Source organism: Leptidea sinapis, chromosome 12 (assembly GCF_905404315.1).
Source record: "Leptidea sinapis chromosome 12, ilLepSina1.1, whole genome shotgun sequence".
Classification (NCBI taxonomy): Eukaryota; Metazoa; Arthropoda; class Insecta; order Lepidoptera; family Pieridae; genus Leptidea; species Leptidea sinapis.
The window spans coordinates 9,718,710-9,742,448 of NC_066276.1; the positions used below are offsets into that span (position 1 = coordinate 9,718,710).

Below are 23,739 nucleotides of genomic sequence, written 5' to 3' on the forward strand. Positions count from 1 at the left end.
AAACTTAACAAGTTGTATCCAATTTGTTAAATTGTTAAGTTGTGTATCAGGAAGTCGCGCCGGCGGGCTTATAGCAGCCTGTTGGGCCACCATGATGTTCATCGGTACGGAGCGCTACGTACAGATGTGTGGCGAGATACTGGCCACCACCACCTATATATACGACCAGTAAGTATGCTTTATTTATTTATTTAGTACTAGCTCTTAATCGCGACTTCGTCCGCGTGGAATAGTTACTTTGGGCAGCAGTTTAATTTTTTAGGATTCATTGCAAATAATACACATACAAACTGCTCTTTCCGCTGCTGGTGGCGCTCTTTTATGATGCGGGGGATATCCCTTGTCGTTGTATTTTAATAGCATTTCTCTACGAACTTTAATACCCTATTTCATCCCCATGTAGGTCAATTTGAAAACAAGAACCTACCATTCTGTTTTGAAAAGAGCAACCTTAGAGTTTCTTGCTCGTTCTTCTCTAAGGAAATCTGCCTTCGAACGAGCTGTATCAAAAAAAGACATATTTTAGGTGCAATGCAATTTACCTACGAAATAAAATATTTTTGATTTGACAAGTCTCCAATAGTATAAATTGGATTAAATAATAAACTCTTATATTACAGACTCAGCAAAATTGACGGGATCTTCATATTCGGCAAGCCGGCGACAACAGTGGTGGCATTTGGCTCCAAACAGTTCGACATATTCAAGATGGCGGAACTGTTGCACAAGAAGGGGTGGAGTCTGAACGCGTTGCAGTTTCCCTCGGGGTAAGTCGTAAATATATCTAATGGCGTTTTTAGGGTTTCTTAGCAAAATGGCAAAAAACGGAACCCTTAGTATAGATTAGTCATGTCTGTCTGTCCGTCCGTATGTCACAGCCACTTCTTTCCAAAACTATAAGAACTATACTGTTGAAACTTGGTAAGTAGATGTATTCTGTGCACCGCATTAAAAGAAAAAAAAAACAATAAACTTTTTGGGTTCCCCATACTAAGAACTGAAACTTAATTTTTTTTTCATCGAACCCATACGTGTGGGATATCTATGGATAGGTCTTCAAAAATGATATTGAGGTTTCCAATCTAATTTCCAAAGTAATAAAATGTGTCATCCCCCCATGATTTTGAACAAAGCTTTTTTTGCCTTTTCCATTTAAATAATATAATTTTCCTTTCTATATAAATTTTATATTATGTTACTTTCTGCTACGGAACACTTCATGGGCGAGTCCGACTCGCATTTAGCCGCTTTTTTAACCATTTCAGACATCCGTAATGGAGCATGTCATTAAAAATACTTGAGTAATTTGAATTACTGAATTTAATAAACATCTATCTATCTATCTACCTACCTATCGAATCTACTGTAGGAAAAAGTATAGCTCGTGAGAAGAAAGAAGAAACTCGACGGCCACAATTATAATGATTTTTTAACTATAACAGATCAAACTGCCACAAAAAGTTTGACCAGAACATCCTACATAACCCTATGAGTCAACCTTGGTGATTTTGGACGAGGTTGTTCGAAGGATCCTTTATTTTTGTACATCCTCTGTGAGTCCAGCGGTAAAGATCAGTGTTGAATTTTGCATCTATTGATAACTGAGAATTTTTAAATGCTATTGCTACTTCGCAATCATTTGGACTATGTCGGTACACCAGTGGGAGGCTCCTTTGCACAGGAAGCCGGCTAGATTATGGGTACCACAATGGCGCCTATTTCTGCCGTAATGCAGTAATGTGTAAACGTTACTGTGTTTCGGTCTGAAGGGCGCCGTAGCTAGTGAAATTACTGGGCAAATGAGACTTAACATCTTATGTCTCGAGATGACGAGCGCAGTTGTAATACTGCTCAGAGTTTTTGGGTTTTTCAAAAATCCTGAGCGGCACCGCATTGTAATGCGTAGGGCGTATCAATTTCCATCAGCTGAACGTCCTGCTCGTCTCGTGCTTTATTTTCATAAAAAAAAAACTTTGGTTCTCCAACGGATCACCTCATTTCTGATTCGATCTCGCAGGGAAAAACCAAACATAGCCCACTCCATTGCCCTCTGAACCAAAGTTACCGATATAGACCAAATGATTGCGAAACTGAAGTGGCAGTGGGCAGGGCACATAGTTCGACGGACAGACGGCCGTTGGCGCAGTAAAGTCCTCAAATGGCGACCAAGTACCGGAAGACGTAGTGTTGGTAGGCCCCGACAGTCTAGTCAAGATCGCCGGAATACGTTGGATGAGGGCAGCGCAGGACCGATCGTCGTGGAAATATATGGGCTGTTGTCCAGCAGTGGACGTCTTCCGGCTGATGATGATTGCCACTTCGCTCGAGAACAGCTGTCTTTTTAAAATTACTTTTCCAGGGTTCCATTCTGACTGCGCACAAATATATTGCAAGTGAGTCCGAAGGTGGGGTCACTTATAATCAGATGACCCTTACTCCAACTTACCAAATACCATAACCTGCAAGTCATAAGTTAGTTTTACCAAGTCAACTGACTGTATTTTATTACCCTATTTATTTGTGGTAAAAATCAAATTTTGGTGATTGTACTGTTCACTATTATTTATTTAGTGAGTATAACTTCATTTGGGGACGTTCGCTCCCGACTAATGACCGATTGAAACTGACGCTCACGCTTTTCTGTGCATTTGTCAATTAGCATTCAACGTCACTCGATTAATGTCACTGTCGCTGTCATAACAGTGACAGTGATTGTTAACACATACTTATTCAGACTAGATGTCAATACACTACAATAATATATATTTTCATTGTGTCCAGGATCCACATCTGCGTGACTCACGCACACACGGCGGCCGGCGTCAAGGAGCGGTTCGTGTCGGACGTGAGCGCCGTGGCTCGCGAGTGCCTGCAAGCCGGCGGGGGACCTGTCGAGGGAAAGGTTGCTATCCTCTATTTTATTATCTACTAAACTTATTTTTTTTGACATAAAGCAATTTCTTAGCCTAGTCGGGACTAGAGATTAAGAATAAAAATAAAAATTAAACATAAACGTAATAAAATAAAACTAGAACAAACATCAGCTGCAAATAGGCACAAGCTCGGCATATACTGTATGTATGTCCATCGCCGATCTTCCGCTTGAGCCATTCCGTGACCTTGTAGCTGTCCCAATACTATACGGTGTGATTTGTATAATTTTTCTTTTTTACATTTGTTGCGAACACGTTTTGGTTCGGTTGCCAATCGATTCACTTATTTATCTAAGAGGGAAGATAGATAAGTTGCTAAATAGACAAGACCAATCTGAATCTAACCTATATTACACTCATATCTTGAGACAAGTTTTCTTGTGCTCTTTGCTCCTGTAAAAGAAATTGTAGTAATTTTGTTTTAAATAAGGGTAGAATTTTTAAATTTCTAATGGACGGCGGGATGTTATTCCAACATTTGGATGCCGAGTAACGAAAGCTCCCTCTAAATCATGCCGATAGATGCTTCTCAATGACCATCTGAACAGAAGTATGGTGGGTTTCGAATCCCGGCAGGCGTAAACGTTTAAAATTATTATGAATGTTTATATATTATATGGATTTATATATATTTAATTTTGTGTGAAAATGCGTCAGTTATTATTGTAGATATAATTCGTATAATACCTTCACGTACGTCTTCCTCAACTACATAGGAGAGTTTCAAAGACAAGACTGAAAGACAACGATTTACCGTATTTCATAACCTTCAAAGTGTCCGACATCTCAGACCTGCAGATATTAATATAAGTTGTTGTGTGGCGTTCGTCTACCGCATAGGTTCTCAACGTGGGCGATAACGCCCCCTTGTGGGCGTTTGAGACTTTCGGGGGAGGCAGTAGAAGACCCACAGAAAATTAGGGGACATTGAGATGGTGCAGATTGGGCGTGGGTAGATTAAAAAATATAGTCTAAAAAGGCAAAAAATATTAGAAAATACTCTAGAAAAAAACATATTCTCAAAGTGGCCGGTGAGCAAAATATGGTTGAGAAACTATGGTCTACCGTGTTCTTTCCAGGAACATACTTTCAATTACAACCAAGCTGTGGAATGAGCTTCCTTGTGCGGTGTTTCCGGGACGATACGACATGGGTACCTTTAAAAAAAAGGGTCTCTCGCTCCTTTGATTACTCTGGTGTTGCAATAGAGCATGTGAGAGCGGCGGTGATTACTCTACCAGGTGACTAGCCGTTCGTTTGAAAACCATTGTACCTAATCACAGGAGCGTTTCCGCTTGTAAAGGTGGGAGGTCACGCTCATATTGCAGTTGCCCTACATGGCATACAATGACATACAAGTACCATAAGGTGTCTTAAGGATACTAACGGCGTATTTTTAGACTGCCCATTTTTTCCTGTTGAATAAATTTTCAAAAAATTTTCAGTGAGATGTCTGTGGCTTGATATGCCGCCCGCATACTCTTGCAACACCAGCGATATAACAGGAGCGTTGTCGGCCTTTTAGAAAGGTGTTTTATCTTAATATATATATATTTCTTTTGTGCGTCTGTTGTAACTGAACCCCTCCTAAACGGCTCGACCTATTTGAATGAAACTTTGTGTGTGTCTTCAGGTGCATTCGAGAATGGTTTAGATTCACAATTGAATTACCTCCTAAACGGCTGGACCGATTTTGATGATTTTTTTGTGTCCAGTGAATTTGAGATTGGTTGAGTTTCTCAATTCCGTCCATATAATATAATTCTCCTGCTCATGTGTATGTTAGTGAACTCCTCCTAACGGCTGGACCGATTTTTCAAATGTAAGACGTGTGTCGGGTCCACTAAGTAATATTATACTTAATTATTTTTTTAGCATAGTTTTATTATTTTATATTTACTTATTGAATATTTTTCGCAGATGGCAATATACGGCGTCGCCCAAAGCATATCGGACAGAAGTCTTGTGTCCGACATTACGAAGCACTTCATAGACTCCACATACTATCTGCCCAAACAACAGGACCTAGAAATGAACGGCAAATAGATTTCTCTATATAATATTTTTTCTATTACTAAGGGCTAGTTTTTGTAGGTAGAAAAATAAAATTATGATATATAAAGGTCATACCTCATTAGAGCCACCTAGCAACGGTCCCGTCCGCGAGGCCGCTTCGCCTCGTGCCAATAGTAAGTAGTAGTAACAGGCGTCTGTCACGGCGCTTTTTAGGAACGAACATATACATACTGGCGCGGGGATCCTCGAGGCCATCGGTTGTCAATAGCTTACAACAAGGGGCGTGCCGCTTTTATTCAAACCATTTAGAAGCATAAAAATAATTATATTGAACAAACGTAAATATTACACCTAATAATGAAAATATTAAAAATAGCACGTTGTAAAATAGCTTTGGCCCTTTGAGGTCGCTTACAGCCACCATAGCTAATTGTCGTAAATATGTCCTGTTGTCTTTTTCGCACGCCACAGCTCTGAATTAAATACCCAAGTAACAACCCTGAATAATTACGAATAAGTCGTGGTTTGTGTATAATAAATACATTGAAAACTAGTTAACGCGTTTTAGCTGCGAACAGATCATGATTTAAAATTAATGACCTTTAAGCAAATGAATTTTATGTACACTCCCCTTTACTCTGTACGGGCGATATCGCGGTACTACGGTACGGGTGGCGGGTGGCTTTAATGAGCTCTGACCTTAAAGATAACTTATGATAACGGGCATTTTATCAACCCTTTTCTAGGTTTTTATTTTTGCCATTTTTGACGTAGAATATGTTACGCGCTCATGATATTGATGCGACTAATGAGCCAACATTTACAGTGTCAAAGTTTTCTACAAGTTTATAGCTTTTTATCTTTCATTTTAAAATGTAAACTTTTTACACGCTTTTTATTAGCTTCACCTGTATGTTTGTTTGTTTGTAACCGACTCGTTTGGGCGCGATTTTGACTCACTTTAATCGGCCAGACTTTGTTAAATTTGTTAATCGTAGATTTATCGAAAACCGATGACAATATATTAATTTGATAAAATTAGTCCATTTCTCAATTTGCAAAATTAGATTTTTTTTTTAATAGATATAATTTTCATCCATAATCTTAAAGGCAGGAATTGGCGTTATTTTTAAATTTCAAAATAAAACAAATAGGTTTTCTATAAAAAGCGTGCTTTTTTAATTTTTTTTTACTACTATTTATTAGACTATGTGACTGTTGCAAGCGTTTACTTCCCGTTAGCAACATGGTGTAGAAAGGTAATAATAATAGCACTTAAGACGTTTGTTAGGCTAAGTAGATAATTAATTTTCTTTAAATGAATATGATATGGTGCTATGGTCGCATTTAATAATATTTTATTATAATATTGTACACTGTCTTAAATCAAATAGAGACTTTGTTTCTTAAACCAAATAAATTAATGGCAATACAAGAGACTTCCTTTGATGCACCTTAAGCGTTACAATCTCGCAAACTTTCTTTCACTCTACCAAAATATTTAACAGGTTAATCTAATTAACTACTTAAGGTATTAAATTAGCTTAAATCTTATGCTTCATAATGTTGGTTATAAATTAAATTTGTAATTGTAACATTTGTGAACGATGCGGGACTCGAATGCGCCACCTCTCGGGTTCCGGGTTCTGTTGGTTATAAATTTAATTTGTATAATTAATCCCAAAAGTGAGGAGTTTCAGTTTAATATAACAACTTGTGTAACTACATGTTCTTTCACTTCTTATTCTTTTTCTTACATAAGGTATAATTCTGCGGTGTTTCTATTGAAAATATTAATTTCATAACCCGCGAGGTGCTACACAAGCTGCACGATATACCACAAGAAAGGTAATTTAACAGACTATAAAAGTAAGAATATTTAATTTTAAAACTTTATCTGTGTAAATACGACAAACCGTCAAAATGCGGTCAGCCATTTAGCCCTACTTTAAACGAAATTTGTTTAAATTACGCAGTATCTATTGTTTATGTAATCTAACAAAGCGCTAGTTTAATAACAAACGCGTTGACGTTCGTTTTTATAAACAAGCCGAAACACTTCAAAAGCAATAAATTTTATTGTAACACGAGCCCGTTGAAATTGGCGTCGGTAATGCGCGGCTTAAGACGGGAATGTACGCCACACGCTTTGTGGCAGCTTAGCCAGTGACGGGATAATTGATATTTCATAAAACCAGACCTGTCAAATTTACCTACTAATAAAAATTACAAAATATAAAAAAAATAACATTTTATGAATTATGTAACGAAATAAAAACTATGCTTAAAGCATTTTGTACGATGTGATACGACGTAAAGATGTGATAATTTTAATCCATATTTCTGTTTAATTTTGTAAAGGATTTAATATATATGTACTCTTGCATGATATTTATTATATCAAAATATTACATAAACATATTTTGTTTGTAATACGGTTTTAAAAAAGTATTTTAAATAAATAAAACAGAATTTAAAGGACTTTTATTTGTATATTATATTGAAATAATCTTTTTTTAAGTTAGTGGGGGACGAACAAGCGAAAGGGGTACCAGATTCATACCCATGCAATAACAGTATATAGTAATAATCGCTCGAGAATTCGATATCCAGGATCCAATACTAGGCACAGCAAGAAGGGGGGGATGTTTACGAACAGAGGCTATACGACAAATGGGTTATTTTAGTAGCTACCGCTCAAACTTGACTCTTCTGGGGACTAAATTGAACAAGGTACATTTCAACCCATTCGGCGACCTTCTCGAGGACTTGAAGAAATAAGTTTCTCCTGGCACTGACACATGCTCAGTAGTATCATCATGACGACCTGTATAGTCGAGTGGTTAGCGATCCTACCTACTAAGCTAGAGGTTCGGGTTCGAATCCCGGTATGTGCAAGCATTTATATGATGAATATGAATATTTGTTTCCGAGTAATGGATGTTTAAATGTATTTAAGTATGTTTATATGAATTTATGTATGTTTAAGTATATTGTATTAAATATATCATTGTCTTGTAACCCATAACACAGGCTATGCTTAACTTGGGGCAAGATAATTTGTGTAAAAAGTGTGTGTGTCAATATACTATAACGCATGTAAGGTAGAGAAATCCAACAAAGAGGATGTAAACACTACGTAAGAAGAGCCGCGGACTGCTTGAGTAAAAATTGTAATATAGTTTACTATAAAACGTGCATTGAAATTGAAATAGTAATATGCGACGAAGTATAATCCGGCTAAGTTTCAAGGGAACAGTTGCTTAAGACGTAGTGGCTTTCGGCTATCTCCGTTTTTTACAAGATTATAGCCGAAACCTGTCAATCTATCAATCCATTGCACGTTTCATACAATCGTGTGAATCGCTTTTTTCTTAGATTCGCTGGGCTAGAATCCAAGATTTGATGAAAAAAAAATTTGATGAAAAAGTATAGCACACAGCCTTGGAAACTCTTAAGTTGCCCTTTTATATCCAGACTAACTACCAAGCCTTGAAGTAGCATCTATTTTGAGCAATGCACGCACTCGAAAATAATAATCCTGGCCTGTTTTCATTGGTTGTCTAGCAGCAAGAGGCGCTATCTAGACGTATAAATTATCTAAGGTTATGTTACGTTACGTTAAGGTTACGAGTCGTATAAATATATATTGCTTATTTCGAGGATATGCCACAGAGAAATGAGATAAGAGAATACAAAATATGTTAAACTACTCGTAGCTGTAACTGTTATCTATATTAGAGTCTTTAAAAGAAAAATAAAATAAAATTTAGAAACAATAGTGCCATCAAAATATAATATACTAGGGTCTGGTTGAACGCATGAGGAGTGAGGACATACGGCCATAATGTAAAAGAGTACCTCAATGTGTAGACATTTAAACTCTAAAGTTCCGGTTTAATTCACTCTAAAAGAGATTACTCTGAACTGAAGAAAACATAGATTTTCGTTGTTATTAACAACTTTGGCATGTGTGACAGATTTTGGTTATTTATTTGGCAGGCGAATGGATGACAATTTTCTAAATAGATTTTCTTTATGGACTTATTATGCTAAATATGCTTTATAAATATTCTGCTACTTGAAAATTCAATGACAAGAACGTAATATCAACAAAAATGCTAGATAAAGTCCTAAAATGAATAATTTTGCATTTTTATTAATAATATGTTCTGCGATAAATACTGAGACTGGATCAGTCAATTACTGTGGTTCTAGAATGTGTGGCCATACGGATAGACATACTTTTTGTAAATACCAGGTAATTAGCAGTTATTGAAACATGTATTTATGAGAATAACATAAATTCTCTCATATAAGCTCAATGTGACTGCAAGAATTTTCTCTGGCGGTACCTATACCTTGTCAAAATTTTGTGTCTTGTCGCAAAATATTATCTTTTACGTGATGTAAAATAAAATAGAAAGTGGATACACTCATGCCTCTCCTTTTAAACGTCGGTCCACCAACACAGTGTGCACCCGGAATTATTTACTTCTTCGCCTTCGTACGTAGGTACAATAGCATTGCCAGAAGTTGACGCCGATTGAAAGGATTCATTATCCACGAACTGAATGCTCTGGTGTGGCTTCGAGTATAATGCCGAATGCCAAAAAGTGGCCCCTGAATTGCTTGCAAATCGGACTAGTGCGTAGGCAGTATCTGAATTCGGTGAGAGAAGAGAGAGAAGCTCTTTCCACTGAGCTTCGTATCGTTGATAAATCTACAGGATCTACTTTACAGTTGATAACGTGCTCAACCCCAATATTAACCAGAACTCAGAAGTGAGGGTTATCATTAAAAAAAAATAACAAATTGTTTAGTACATCAATGTTTGATATTTATAAATAAGATAAACAGCAAGCACTTTCACAGCCTGGTCCAGGAGCGACGTGTGCCGGTTACATAGAAGCACCTCTGTCCTCAGCGGAGAAAGAGAATGTGTTAGCGCGTCTCAATCGTCGACGAAGTGATGCTGCGATGGGACTCGATGACTGGCCCCCAGCTGGAAATATGTTGAAACTGGTAAACTCTTGTGGAGATACAGTGATAATAATAATATAATAACACATTTATTTTCAGATATCATCCATAAAGTGTTAGGTAACAATAGACGTTATTAACTATGTTAGTGATTAAATAAATTTAAATTATTATCAATCACTGACCTGTATAAATACCACTGGTCAGGCTGATCCAAATTATGTTTGATAGCATATTTTTGTGCCTATTTGAAGCGCCACTCGCGAGCGTCCAGAGAACTAATTTTGACGTATACAAATGGCTGCGAGAGAAGCGTATAGTACCTACGTTGAAGTATTATTGCATTTTGAATTAATTTCCTTCGTTTTCCGTGATATACTTCAGGAATCAACGTAATATAGTACACAACTTTTTTTGTTTATAGTTTTCCTATCGATGTTGCGGTTGTCATCACTAGTTTTAGTACCGCAGACTCTCGCTACATGGCCAACAGCGCCAAAATGGCGAATATCAAACAGGCACCAAAGCACTTTGACAGCCGCCAGTCCAGTGGTATATAGTAGAGACTAGAGGTCAGGGTTATCTATTCATACACCGCCTTGGCCACTTGGTGTTCATATGTTACACCCAGTGTTTCATAAAAGGGTTCTCCCACTTCGCAGCCAATGATCTCAGAATACTGTTGGAGCTCCCTCGTACTCTGTTCATCACAGGGTACTTCTGTATTAAGGTATAACGTAATTAGCTAACCTAACAACATCTTATAGTGACCATATCAATATTGAAAATATTTTACGTTTTATATAAATAAATTAACTTGGCCATCTTTGAAAACACAGTGTATCTTTTCTATTTTTTTTTATTAAAATCACAATGTGTCTCACAATACATTTTAAATGAGATTGTTTAGTGCGATGGCCAAGTCAAACTATATAATATAAAATATTTTCTATATTGATATGGTCACTATAAGATGTTGTTAGGTTAGCTAATTACGTTATACCTTAATACAGAAGTACCCTTAAGGGTTACTAATTATTACTAAGGGACTAATTAATTAGTCCTTAGGGACTAAATAAATTGACAACCTTGGTTTTACATGGATCTCACAACTGTACGGTAGAGGAACTGAGTTGCGAGACTTGGTTTTTTTACAAGTTATGTTTTTCATGGCACTAAATTTGTAGATAATCCAAATTTATTCCTTTCCAGAGTTGTGACTATTGAAAGTGCCACGTAAACTGGCAAGAAAAACACCAATTGCATACCTTAATAACTTTGTAATCTCATAATGATAATATATGGGATTACAAAGTTTTATATATGATATTACAAAGTTATGTTTGCAGTTGGTGTATTCAGATAACTGGACCGAAATAGCAAAATATTTTAGTTTTCCCTTGATTTATACACTAAACTGATTCAAATTGAATGAATTTTAAATATACCATGTTTATACAATGCTAGCTGCTTTGTTATTGACAGGCTTCTAGTCTTATTCACAACGAAATTAAGGATGGTACGGCCGTGCCGATTGCTTTAGCTCGACATTTTGTTTTTGCAGATCCCAAAAGCGTCTGCTTTATTAAACGCGGGGTCAAATCACTATCGCTTCATGACATTTTCGTATAAACACAACGTGAAAATATTTAAAAGTGTTAAATAAACTATTCCATTAAAGTAATCCCAATAAATCCCAAATCGCACGCTCACAAAACCATCACAACATTCGTCTGTCATTGCGGCGGTCTGGTGTACCGAGTGTCTACCGAAATCGAGCCACGTAGATATAACTTGCGTTCCGGCCGTTTGTGTGAAGATAGAATACTGTATGATGATATTAGGTACCGTTGACAGATGTGGGTTAATGAGTTGGCTCGCGAGGCACAGCTGTGGGCGGACCAGTGTATCCCTCCTGCTTCTGTAGAGGAGCACGATGAATGCAGACACTTATGTAAGTTTTATTTGATGTATTATAGAGCATTATGACCCAGTACTTAGTTAACCTTACTGAATAATATATACAATTCGTTATGTTTTAAAGTGATATCCCTCACTTCTGGGATAAATTACACAAATAAAATTTGAAAACAAAATCGATACGTCACTCGAACGGTTGGCTCAGTAGGAAGAGCGCTCGCACGGAACGCGAGAGGTCGCGGGTTTGAGTCCCGTAGCGTTCATAAAATTGTTTTTTAAATTTTATTTATATAATCTATTCTTAAAAGAGAATGTATGTTTGTATGTTCCCTAATAACGCCTAAACTAATCGACCCATCTCAATGAAATCTTTTGTAATACATTCGTTGAAGCTCAAGAAAGGTTTACATATATATAATTTATATGGCAAAACAACGTTTGCCAGGTCAGCTAGTTAAGAATATATTTTAAATCTTTAAGGCAGACTCACCAAAACTCCCTTTGACATCTCGCACGCGTTAGTTTGACAAGTTTCCAACTCTTTTCCATCACCAATTCAAATTATTCAAGGAACTAATCTAATATTATTCAAACGTATACAGATTCAGTAACAGTTGGGCAATGCGTTGCCTCGGTAGTGGGCGAAGCGCCAGGCCTTCGCCCCGAGACAATGGTCGACATGTGGTTCATGCAGAGGATTTCATATGTTGGAAATCTGACTTCTTATATGCTGTAAGAGTGTTTTTTACAAAGCTCCCTTTAAGTATAGAACTTTTCAATAACTTTTTTTATGAAAATAAGAGAGGAGACGAGCAGGATGTTCAGCTAATTGCTATTGATACGCCCTGCCCCTTACAATGCAGTGCCGCTCAGAATTATTGAAAAACCCAAAAATTCTGAGCGGCACTACAACTCCGCTCGTCACCTTGAGATATAAGTTGTCAAGTCTCATTTGCCCAGTAATTTTACTAGCTACGGCGCCCTTCATACCGAAACACAGTAATGCTTACACATTACTGCTTCACGGCAGAAATAGACGCCGATGTGGTACTAATAATCTAGCCGGCATGCTGTTCAAAGGAACCTCCTAGGTAGATTGTTAATAATTAAATTTAAAACAATAATATGGGTAGCTTTTCAAATCGTTGGTGACGCAATTCAAAGGTGTTTTAATCAGCCTATTTGATCAATCGACTTTGAATTTGATTAAGTAAATTGTTTTTTCTTTAATCTTGCAGACATTATTGCTTTAATTAAAATATTAAGATGAAGCAGCGAAGACAGGGTTACTTTCTGGATTATGTTTACAGTTCTAATCAATCCTACGTTACCTTTGTTTTTGGATACAACAATTTTGAATTGTGCCCTATATGGGTAAAATTAATAATTATCGCTTCGTGAAGAAAATATTACATATCACTAGCTGACTGGCTGACTAGCTGACTAGTTGTATTGCAGAGTAGTTCAAACCTTTTATCAAAATTAACTCACAAAAATAGTCACTTAAATGTAACAAAACACGTTTCAGTACTATTTATAGACTTCTCTTGCGCCTTTGATACCTTGTTGCATAATCAACTTAATAACGAGTTAGACTTTTTTTTATGAAAATAAGGGACGAGACGAGCAGAACGGTCAGCTGATGGTAATTGATGCACCCTGCTCATTACAATGCAGTGCCGCTCAGGATTCTTGAAAAACCCCAAATGTTCTGAATAGCACTACAACTGCGCTCGTAACCTTGAGACATAATCATTCTCATTTGCCCAGTAATTTCACTCGCTGCGGCGCCTTTCAGACCGAAACACAGTAATGCTTACACATTACTGCTTCACGGGAGAAATAGGCGCCGTTGTGGTACCCATAATCTAGCCGGCATGTGCAAAGGAGCCTCCCACTTGTGGAGTCCGTGGTCCATTACTGGAATGGTGCAGTGACTATCTAAAAAATCGGACATACAAAGTGAAAATAGACAATACATTTAGTAAGCCAGTCACGGTGAGAAAAGTCACTGCTCAAGGTTCAGTATTAGGGCCGCTTCACTTTCTTTCATATGTCAGTAACATCAAAGATTGTATAAAAAACTGCACCTGTTTCCAGTTTGCGGACGACACTTGTCTCGCAATCGCGGGCAAAGATCCAATAAAGGCATGTGATTTTATACAACAGGACCTCAATATCCATACCCAGTGGTGTCATGATGCAGGCCTTGTTCTTAATCCAAGTAAAACCAAGCTCTTATTGAGAAAATCACCGACTATAAAAAAATTACCAATCAAAAACATGTCTGCCTACATAAAAACTATCACTCGTGTAAATGCACACCTTTGGAAATAGTTAGATCTCAGACATGTCTTGGGTTAATAATAGATGATAAATTTAATTAGAGTAATCACGTGGACTGTGTATGCAACAAACTTAGACAATTCATTGCAAATTTCTCAATTCTTAAAAATCGCATACTATGCATTTGTCATAACGATATTTTTTCCTACAGATCCACAACTTACCAAGACTTTGCACAAATTGTGTGGTCGCGAGCGTTCTTGGTGGGATGCGCGCGGAGTCGATTTATGGTGAGCGTTCCATACGAATATACGACTTTAAGAACATGAAGATTGCTTCAATGTTTTGAATTTCACAAATAAAACTGAAAACAAAATTTTATAAACGATGCGGGACTCGAACCCGCGACCTAGCATGATACACATAGATCTTTAGATAACCCTTTACCAACCAAACGATTTTTAACATTTGTTTTCTAAATATCCGTGTATTGGCTGCTCTTTTGGAATATGACACCTTGGTTTTATTATTAAGTATATTCTTTCAGTATTTCAACGGTCTAACAATTGCGGCTTATGAGATACAGCCTGCTGACAGACAGACAGAATACAGTGTGCTTTTTACTTCGGTTATGGAATCTTGAGTAGCATCCTCTAAACTATCACTCCGTCCAATCTCAGACCTCTGTTCGCCTATCGTTGAACTGTATTGCGTCGTACGCAACCTGGGCCTTTCTGCAACTTCAAATTTGTGGATTTTGCGCCAAGACTTTGATTTCCATCCATTCAAAGTCCATGAAAAGAAAAAAAACAACCAGGCATTTCATTTCACGTCGAGCGCAATTTTGGTCTTTCTGTTTCAACTGTAACTTTGTGGATTTAGCGTCGAGTCTGCGATTTACATCCATTCAAAGTCCAATTAACTCAAGAGCTAAAACTCAACAAGAGCATATAGTGCCGTGTTTTTGCTGGTTGTCCTTTAAAGTACACAGGCGAGAAGAGCGGCTCACCATGCTTTCCGTAAAAATTCATCTAAGATCTTGTGTGAGGCTAATTTGTGGTCGAGTGGCTTTGTTAGTTAACAAATTTGCCCGGTTTGGAGTAACGAAAATCAATAAATCAGGTCGGGTGTCTAAAACTGTTTGGTGTTGTCACTGTTTGGCGAGGATTTCAGTCGGGTGACGGAGCAACGCTCACTGTCAGTGGCGGACGGTATATATTGGACGGTCATATTATACATTTTTTTGTGTACGGATAGTTCACATGGATCTCGGCAACATGCTGTTCCACTCGCAATACAACACGGATAAAATTGAATTGGATTTATTGGATGATAAGTTGCAGGGTTTCGTAATCTCGTGGCGGCGACATCAATTGCCAACCGATATCGTGTGACTTAACACTGCTGGACTACTTTCTGTGGTTTATACCATTAATTTATAATTTGAGTAACAGAAGGGTTAGAAGCTCCTTAACGCTTCGTAACTGTAACCATATCTTTAATTATTTTGAGGACAATTGCATACTTTTTGATTTCTTTACAATAGAGTAAAGAAGAAAATATTTCACATGATAAAATAAGAAAAAAATACAAAAGAAACCGAAACAGAACGTATTTAAATAATGATTGATTTAATATTGGAGTTCTTGTGCAGTGCATGCAGGAAATGGGCTATACGGCTATAAAATCATCGACTATTATAATAATATTTGATCCTATTTTATTATTATTTATAGTTTTAGCGACAAATAGGTTAGAAGCTACGTTTCACTTGGTTTCCCACCACCAAGGCTATTTTCTATAACTAATTAAAGGTTATTGTTTATAACAAACTGAAAGTCTTCTGCCCCACTTTCATATTAGAGCAGATCGGAATTGTATCATTGAATCTTCTTTTAAGGCTTATTTTTAAAAAGTGTCTGAACATTTTTTGCAAATCCCCAAATTGAATTCAATATAACCAAGTCAATACTTAAAAACACAATTGTTTTTGCACATTACCGGCTGCGTATGTAGTGTCTACAATAAGTAGAAGGCAAAGTATAAAATGAATAATATTTTTATACGTTGCCGAGGAATTGTATATAATACCGGAATAAACATATCACCGCTCACATATATATCTACAATAAAACCACAAACATTTGCAATAGAATGAGCTATAACTACTCACGATGAATTGAGTATCTCGTTAGTCGGCGTGTAGAGTTAATTTTTTATACCTATATTATTAAAAACTGTACTATTTTAAGGCGGAAATGCGGGGGCGTATGCGCACCGTGGAGCGTCTCGTGTGTAACTTCGCTCCACAAGGTCCAGCGCTAAATCGGCCACTTTGGGCGCTCGGGGAACCCGCATCGTTGTGCCCGTCCAGAGCGATACCTGATAAAGAATATCCCGCACTTTGTGTATTCCGTTAGTATTTTTTTTATTAAGGATCTGGCCACGGGTTGGCTATATAATTTGAAGTCATTTGGGCTACACACATAAAACTGAAAACAAAATTTTGTGAACGATGCGGGACTCGAACGAGCGACCTCTCGCGTTCCGTGCGCGCGCTCTTTCATGTATACGTTGATATATCTTGTATACTTTGTTCAACTCTCGGGTTGTGGCTTTATCTACAGGATCTACTTTACAGTTACAGATAACCTGCACAACCTCAATATTTGCAAATTAGGAAAGTGGACTTGAGATGTCGCTCTTTCAAATGTAAACAATTTGTAATGTTCTGAAATAATTTCATAAAATTTTATTTTCAGTTTTATTTGTGTAATTAATCCCAAAAGTGAAGGTTTAAAACATAACAAATTGTAATTTGGGCTATTAAGAATATTGAACAAATAAGTGTTAAGGAAGAAAGTTTGCGCTTTTATGCGTCAGGGCGTGAACGTTCTCAATGTTCGAATGTTTGCATTTATCAACGGTAGTGTCTCTTAGTCCTCTGACTTGATCCCTGCTGCCAGATACTACCATCGCACCACACTCTATATAATTTACTATCCTCCTCGCCGTTTTGATCACAGGGTACCTTCAAAAAAGTGAATTCTTTTTTTTATTCAGAGCAGGACTCACCTAATGGAAAATGAAAAACTAGCTGCTTGTGGACGTCCGCGTCCGGTATAAGGCTGTGCAGGCAAAAAGTTTCCCATGTTATCCTATAATTCCTATGATTCTGTTATATAATAGGTGGTGGTGATCGCTCACAATTGGTGATTCATGTGCTTGTTTGTCCTTTTCAAATCATAAAACACAAGTCAAATATAAATTGAAACATACGTGGGGACAATTGTGTGTTATAAATATCGGCCAGATATTTTCTGGCATAGTATCACGGTAACAGCAGACAACTGGGATAACTTATGTGTCGATTGTATCAAGAATAGAGAAACTGGAACGGAATATATGATTTGACGAATTCAATTCCACAATAACAAAGAGCTCAATATAAAAATTTAAATATACGAGTAGCGATGGTGGTTGTGCCTTTCAACTTTTTAATAATGTATTTTTTTAAACAATTAAAATCACCCTTAATCCATTCTAACTAGTTGGACTTGGAACGGAATTAATGTTGATAAGTAGATCATAATTTATTTTCAGAAATTACTACAAATGAAACCGATGATATTAAACAAATAATGACTCACGAAGAGCACTTGTTACTCGATACTGTTTTTGAAATTGAAAACAATCTTACACTTGACTATATGGGAAGCCTTGATGAGCAATATCTAACTAAAGTAGCTATTTCCAACTTTGGCATACAAATTTCCAGTGCATCTAACTATAATAATACCAAATATAGTAAAGAATTATCACGAAGAGATAATTCTACAACTGCTAGCCCATTTGCCCATAAAATAGACATGAATACATATGTAAAAATAAATAACTACACAAAAACTACGAAAGAAATAGTCAACCTAATTGGGCGTCCAAAATCTTACCATTTAGAAGATCTACAGGATACATTTCCTGAACATTCTGACTCCAGTAAGTGCAGTTTTAAAAGATTCTCGTAAAACTTGATCGATATCATATATACAAATCATGTTGCAGATTTGATAATAGAAGAAAGTGGTACAGATAAAAAATATTTATACATTGATTATGAGTTTGTTGAAACGACAAATGAGCAAGAATCCCAAACATCTGTAACTATTCTGGCTCAAGATTTACCCAGTCACGGTGCGTATTAAAGTTTTATATAATAAATGAATAGTTTGAATTGAAATTCAGACAATAATTTGAATATCGATAGCAGAAATCAATAATATTCAGCGAGATAATTTGATTATTTATGCAACAGATGAGAATGCAACAGAAAACGCAAGGAATATAGAAAGTTTAGCAAATTCTTATTACCTAAACGACTCTTTAATTGACGACAAAATGATTGACGATTATCTTTCGGATCGTAAGTGTGAACTTTATTTTATTTCTGAAGAATTAAAGAAATTGTAAAGTATGTTGATTGAAAAAACTTGTTTAGTTTTTTAACGTTGTTGATTTGAGATATATTAATGAGATGAAGACACGATATATTTCATACTTTTTTTAGAAATTTCGATAAATATCAGATATTACAAATAAGATGTTATGTTAGAAAAAAAATAGTTCACGTTCCAAGCCAACTAGTACGGATTATATTAGAAAAATAGATGATTAAAAATGTAAATAACTTCATACAGCGGATGCGTATCAGCGAGTTCAACAAGAGTTGCAACGTATGGAAACTATGCTATCGACGCCAAGCTCAACATCGGCTTCTAAGGTAACTAATTTGAGGCTCTGATACGATTATTTTTAAAAGAAGAAAGTTTGAACAGTTAACTATTTCCATATTCAATTGAATCACAAATTGAATAATGCCCTTATTCAACTCTTCTTACAAATTAGTTTAAAGCCACGTTAGATTCTGCGAATAACTAAATATAATTAATTATTTCCTTCTTTATTTCAAATGATATTTATTTAAATAAATATATATGCGGTTTATATAACGTATAATATTTATTTATTTATTTGTATGGATCTCCAACAGTTGTACATATTAACTTAAACCTAACACATGCCTTATAACTAAACATTTGTATGTACTACCAATTATAGGAGAACACATCATTCTATAAAAATAACAGTGGTTACTTTGCATTTATGGTGACTAAAAACTACTTAAGTATCTTAAAAATAAGTTATATAATAAGTATTAGTTGGTTGTAATATGGTTTTCTGAACAATAACAAATGTTGAATATAATAGAAAGTTAAACACTAATTAATTGGCCAGAGCGTCGCTACATTTTTTTAGAAAAAGTGGGAGCCTATCACAACTAATGTCCAGTGTTGCTATGTTTTTTACTCATTCGTTGTATACGCGTGACATACGGGCTGTAGGAGCGTCCTGTCCAAGTTTCGTTCGAGCATTATTAGTTTTAAAGAAAGGACATGGGTTGCGAGGAGGTCTCCGAGGTACGTTTATATTGAATCTACACAACAGTTCATTGTCATCTATTTTTCCATTGAAAACTTTATAGAGAAGTTTCATATCTTGAAGAGATCTACGAACTGCCAGTGGTTTCATCCTAAAGTAATCGAGTTTGTTTTTGTAGCACTCTCTATAACTTGAGATCTTAAATCGGAAGGTTAGGTGTTTTATGAGTCTCTTTTGAACACGTTCGATTCTGTAAATGTGATTTTTGTACCCGGGGGACCACACTTGACAACAATATTCTAGTTTCCTACGAACCAAGCTGTTGTACAGTTGAAGGATTGTTGTTTGCTTTTTGAAATCTATAGACTGTCTGAGAATAAAGCTAAGCAATTTGAAAGAAGCTGTTACTACAGAATTTATGTGTTTGGTAAATTTTAATTTGTTATCAAATATTACGCCTAGGTCCCGAATGGAATCTGTTTCTTTCAATCTGTTTCCCAAGATTTTGTATGAACTCATTACTGGACATTTTTTTCTAGTGAATTTTATAAAACTGCATTTACCCGGATTAAGCAGCATACGATTAGCTTCCCACCATAGGACAAGTCTGTCAAGATTTGCTTGTAGATCTGTTACATCAGATTCTTGGATTATAATTTTAGCTATTTTTAAATCATCTGCGAACAGATAAACCTGACAATTTTTAAATAATTCAGTTATATCGTTAATAAATAAAACAAAGAATAGAGGTCCCAAATTAGAGCCCTGCGGAACACCGGAAATTGCATTGAAAGAGTCCGAACACTCGCCATCAATCACTACTCTAGCATTTCGGTTAGAAAGGTTATAAATTTGCACCAGCTTAAAAATATCGGGTCTTTCAATAGGGACTTCCAAACTTTTACAGTTGATAGCGGCCATCTTGTTGAAGCTACATCTGTCAAATTGGCTGTCATTTATTCAGTCTGTTTTGCCAAATCACCATGGATGGATATAGCGTTCAACAACACGTGCAAATGATAAAATAGTTTTATCAAAATGGGTGTTCTGTTCGGGCAACGTTCCGCGCGCTTCGCCCATTTTACGGGCTCCATAATCGTCCTACCGAGCGGACTATTCGCAGTGTGGTGGATAAATTTGAGTCCACTGGTTCAGTAAACGATCAACCAACACCCGAACGTCGACGAAACGCAAGATCTACCGAAAACATCGCCGCTATCCGTGAGAGCATGCAGGAGAATCCAAGGCAGTCGATTTCACGTCGCTCACAAGAACTCGGCCTTTCACAGACCACAACTTGACGAATTTTGCGTCATGACTTGGGCCTGCACCCGTACAAAATTCAACTGACCCAGGAGCTGAAGGTAAACGACCATAGACAAAGACTTGTGTTCGCTGAATGGGCTCTGGAGCAGTTGGCAACTGACCCTAATTTTCATCGAAAAATCATCTTCAGCGATGAGGCCCATTTCTGGATGAATGGGTACGTGAACAAACAAAATTGTTGAATTTGGGCCGATACAAATCCACATGAGATCCAAGAGCGTCCAATGCATCCCGAAAAAGTCACTGTTTGGTGTGGATTTTGGGCTGGCGGCATCATCGGTCCATATTTCTTTGAAAACGACGTTGTCCAGGCCATCACCATAAACGGTGAGCGCTATAGGTCGATGATTACCAACTTCTTTTGGCCTGAATTGGATGATATGGACACCAACGACATGTGGTTTCAACAGGACGGCGCTACGTGCCACACAGCTCATGCCACATTGGACATTCTGCATGAGCGGTTGGATGGCATGGTCATCTCACGTGGAGATGATGTGAACTGGCCACCGAGATCGTGCGATTTGACCCCATTAGACTATTTCTTGTGGGGTTTTCTTAAGTCTATGCGAATAAGCCACAAACTACAGCGGCTCTCAAAGCCAACATAACCCATGCCATCGGTCAAATTCAGCCTGATTTATGCACCAGCGTCATGGAAAATTGGACATTTCGGATGCGCGCCACCCAGAGAAGCCGGGGCGGACATTTGAACGATGTTATATTCCACACATAATGGCATCGAATAGGCCTTTCAAACGAATAAAAATAGTTGATGATATCTAACACAAACTTTGTTTTATTTAAATTTGAAGATAGGAAGCCCTTAATGAAAGACCTTTTATGTCACTAATGCCAAAATATGAGAGTTTTTTGATAAGTATCTCGTGATCCACCCTATCAAATGCCTTGGCGAAGTCAGTATAAACTACATCAACTTGTAGCTTTTTGTCAACCGAATCAATAAGATTTGAAACATAATTGATTAAATTGATAGTAGTAGACTTTTTAGGCATAAAATATTATGGCAGAGACCATGGAACACTTAAGCCATATGCTTGATGGCCTCAATACAGCTTCCCAAGGAGTCTCAAAATGAACATGGACAAGACGAAGATCATGTCAAATGTCCATGTTGCACCTACTCCCATAACAATTGTGAACTGTACTCTAGAAAATGTCGATGAGAACGTCTACCTTACAAACAATCCAGTAAGGCAGGTCCAATTTCGCGAAAGAGGTCACTCGTCGAATCCAACTCGTATGGGCAGCGTTCGGGAAACACCGTAAAATCTTCTCGTTCCAAATCCAATCCGTGGTAGAGATTTTAAAGACATAAAAATAAATAAAGATTCAATTTGAAAAAAAACACTTTTATGACTATTCAACTAATTGTTTTTTTTTTTAGGTAAGGCGTGAACTGCGGAATTATGACCAACCTACGAAATATCCTGACGATGCTAAAACTAAACAACTACTTGCTGAAATAGAAAGAAACAAGACGATTGAAAGAGGACCAATGTTGAATATGGTTCTAAAGTATGTACCACTTTTAAAACCGTACGAGAAGTCCATCTTGGGTTCTGTTGAAGACAACGGAGTAGCTCGACTCGTCCCTACTACTGTATTACTGGTAGCGGTGTGTTTGTAATACATTTATTGTGATTTAGGCTTTTAGTTACCATTTTAAAAGCCTATTCGTTTTGTTGTGTGCAAATTATTCATTAAATGGCTGTGATTGTAACTGGATTGTTTTAAAATTGGGATAATAAAATGGGGATATCTTTGAATTTGGTTTGTGACGAATACGTGCGCTTTGAGTGTGTGCATCTGTCACTTCTAGCACTAGAGCGACCTTTTATGAGAAACTAGGTGCTCATATAACATAGGTTTCAATTTTGCTAAAAATTAAAAGGAAGCCTTATACTTTTTAAATTCGAGGGGCAAACGGACACATTGCTAACCTAATACGCAATTACTAAATTTATTAAATAGCAGTGATTGTAACTGACTTGTTTTAAAACTATTTGTGTCTTGGGGATTTGTGTGTATGCACCTGTCACTTCTAGCACTAGAGCGACTTTTGATGAAAAAATATGTTTCCGTTTAGCTAAAATTAAAAGGAACCCTTATACTTTTTTAAATTAGAGGGGTAAATGGGCGCGTGGCTAACCTAATGAAAAGAAGAAACCAGCCGCTAATAGACATCCGCAATATCAGAATCCGCAGAAATTAGATGCCTGCCGGTGGGAGTATGATCTGAACTTGAAGGTCCCTGAGCATATGGTTTGGGAATAAAAATAACCAGTAGATAATTCGACGAAGAGGCGCTGCGAGTGCTGTTATGGAATGCCAGATCGCACGTTATTCGTCAAACATTACTTGATATTCGATAATTCAAGTCGTTTTTGTTGTATGAGGTCATATGACAATAGCAGGAACTGGAAAGGCCTCGCCCAGAGATGAGAAGGCTACTCCAAGTGGGGCCGAGTTACCCCGTTCTTATCTCTATAAGACTATATGACTCTTCATATGAAAGTGATATCAAGTGATAAAAAACCTTATGAAATGATATATATCATAATATGTCATTTTACCGTAATTCACAATGCGCAGATAATTTAATAGCGAATAACAAGGTCCTACACCATATAGAAGATTTTTTTTATGCCAATACGGGACGAGACGAGCAGGACGTTCAACTGATGGTAATTGATACACCCTGCCCATTACAATGCAGTGCCGCTCAGAATTCTTGAAAAACCCAAAAACTTTAAGTGGCACTACAATTGCGCTCATCACCCTGAGACATAAGATGTTAAGTCCCATTAGCCCAGTA

The 23,739-nt window shown here is 36.9% G+C and overlaps 3 protein-coding genes across 5 annotated transcripts in view; all 3 read left to right on the forward strand.

Annotated features, from left to right (window-relative positions):
* LOC126967172 (sphingosine-1-phosphate lyase) overlaps nt 1-7,427 on the forward strand; it is a 31,707-nt gene extending 24,280 nt beyond the window's left edge. The window contains exons 8-11 of the mRNA XM_050811640.1: nt 51-168; nt 621-767; nt 2,782-2,902; nt 4,854-7,427. Of these exons, the coding sequence (XP_050667597.1) occupies nt 51-168; nt 621-767; nt 2,782-2,902; nt 4,854-4,979 (512 nt within the window). The 3' untranslated portion in view covers nt 4,980-7,427. The remainder of the gene's footprint in view (nt 1-50; nt 169-620; nt 768-2,781; nt 2,903-4,853) is intronic.
* LOC126967142 (myosin heavy chain 95F) overlaps nt 1-16,013 on the forward strand; it is a 152,319-nt gene extending 136,306 nt beyond the window's left edge. The window contains exon 27 of the mRNA XM_050811579.1: nt 16,004-16,013. The gene's annotated coding sequence lies outside the window, so the exon portion shown is untranslated. The remainder of the gene's footprint in view (nt 1-16,003) is intronic.
* Nucleotides 8,727-22,644, forward strand: LOC126967171 (venom allergen 5-like). 3 transcript variants are annotated; one of them, XM_050811636.1, is made up of 11 exons: nt 8,727-9,210; nt 9,825-9,974; nt 11,790-11,886; nt 12,455-12,584; nt 14,350-14,428; nt 16,391-16,553; nt 17,742-18,134; nt 18,201-18,329; nt 18,451-18,558; nt 18,833-18,915; nt 22,309-22,644. In XM_050811636.1, the coding sequence occupies exons 1-11, from the start codon at nt 9,088-9,090 to the stop codon at nt 22,549-22,551; spliced, it is 1,698 nt and encodes a 565-aa protein (XP_050667593.1). In that variant the 5' UTR covers nt 8,727-9,087; the 3' UTR covers nt 22,552-22,644. The 3 variants fall into 3 exon arrangements, with proteins under 3 accessions (XP_050667593.1, XP_050667595.1, XP_050667596.1); XM_050811638.1 differs by lacking the exon at nt 17,742-18,134; XM_050811639.1 differs by lacking the exons at nt 17,742-18,134; nt 18,201-18,329; nt 18,451-18,558.
* The last annotated feature ends 1,095 nt before the right edge of the window (nt 22,645-23,739 follow it).

What these genes read in the sequence shown, in the direction of transcription:
- LOC126967171 (XM_050811636.1), top strand. Translation starts at nt 9,088, where the DNA reads ATGAATAATTTTGCATTTTTATTAATAATATGTTCTGCGATAAATACT. An exon ending in CGATGAATGCAGACACTTAT is followed by an intron (nt 11,887 to 12,454) that starts GTAAGTTTTATT and finishes AAACGTATACAG; the next exon opens with ATTCAGTAACAGTTGGGCAA. An exon ending in GCGCGCGGAGTCGATTTATG is followed by an intron (nt 14,429 to 16,390) that starts GTGAGCGTTCCA and finishes TACTATTTTAAG; the next exon opens with GCGGAAATGCGGGGGCGTAT.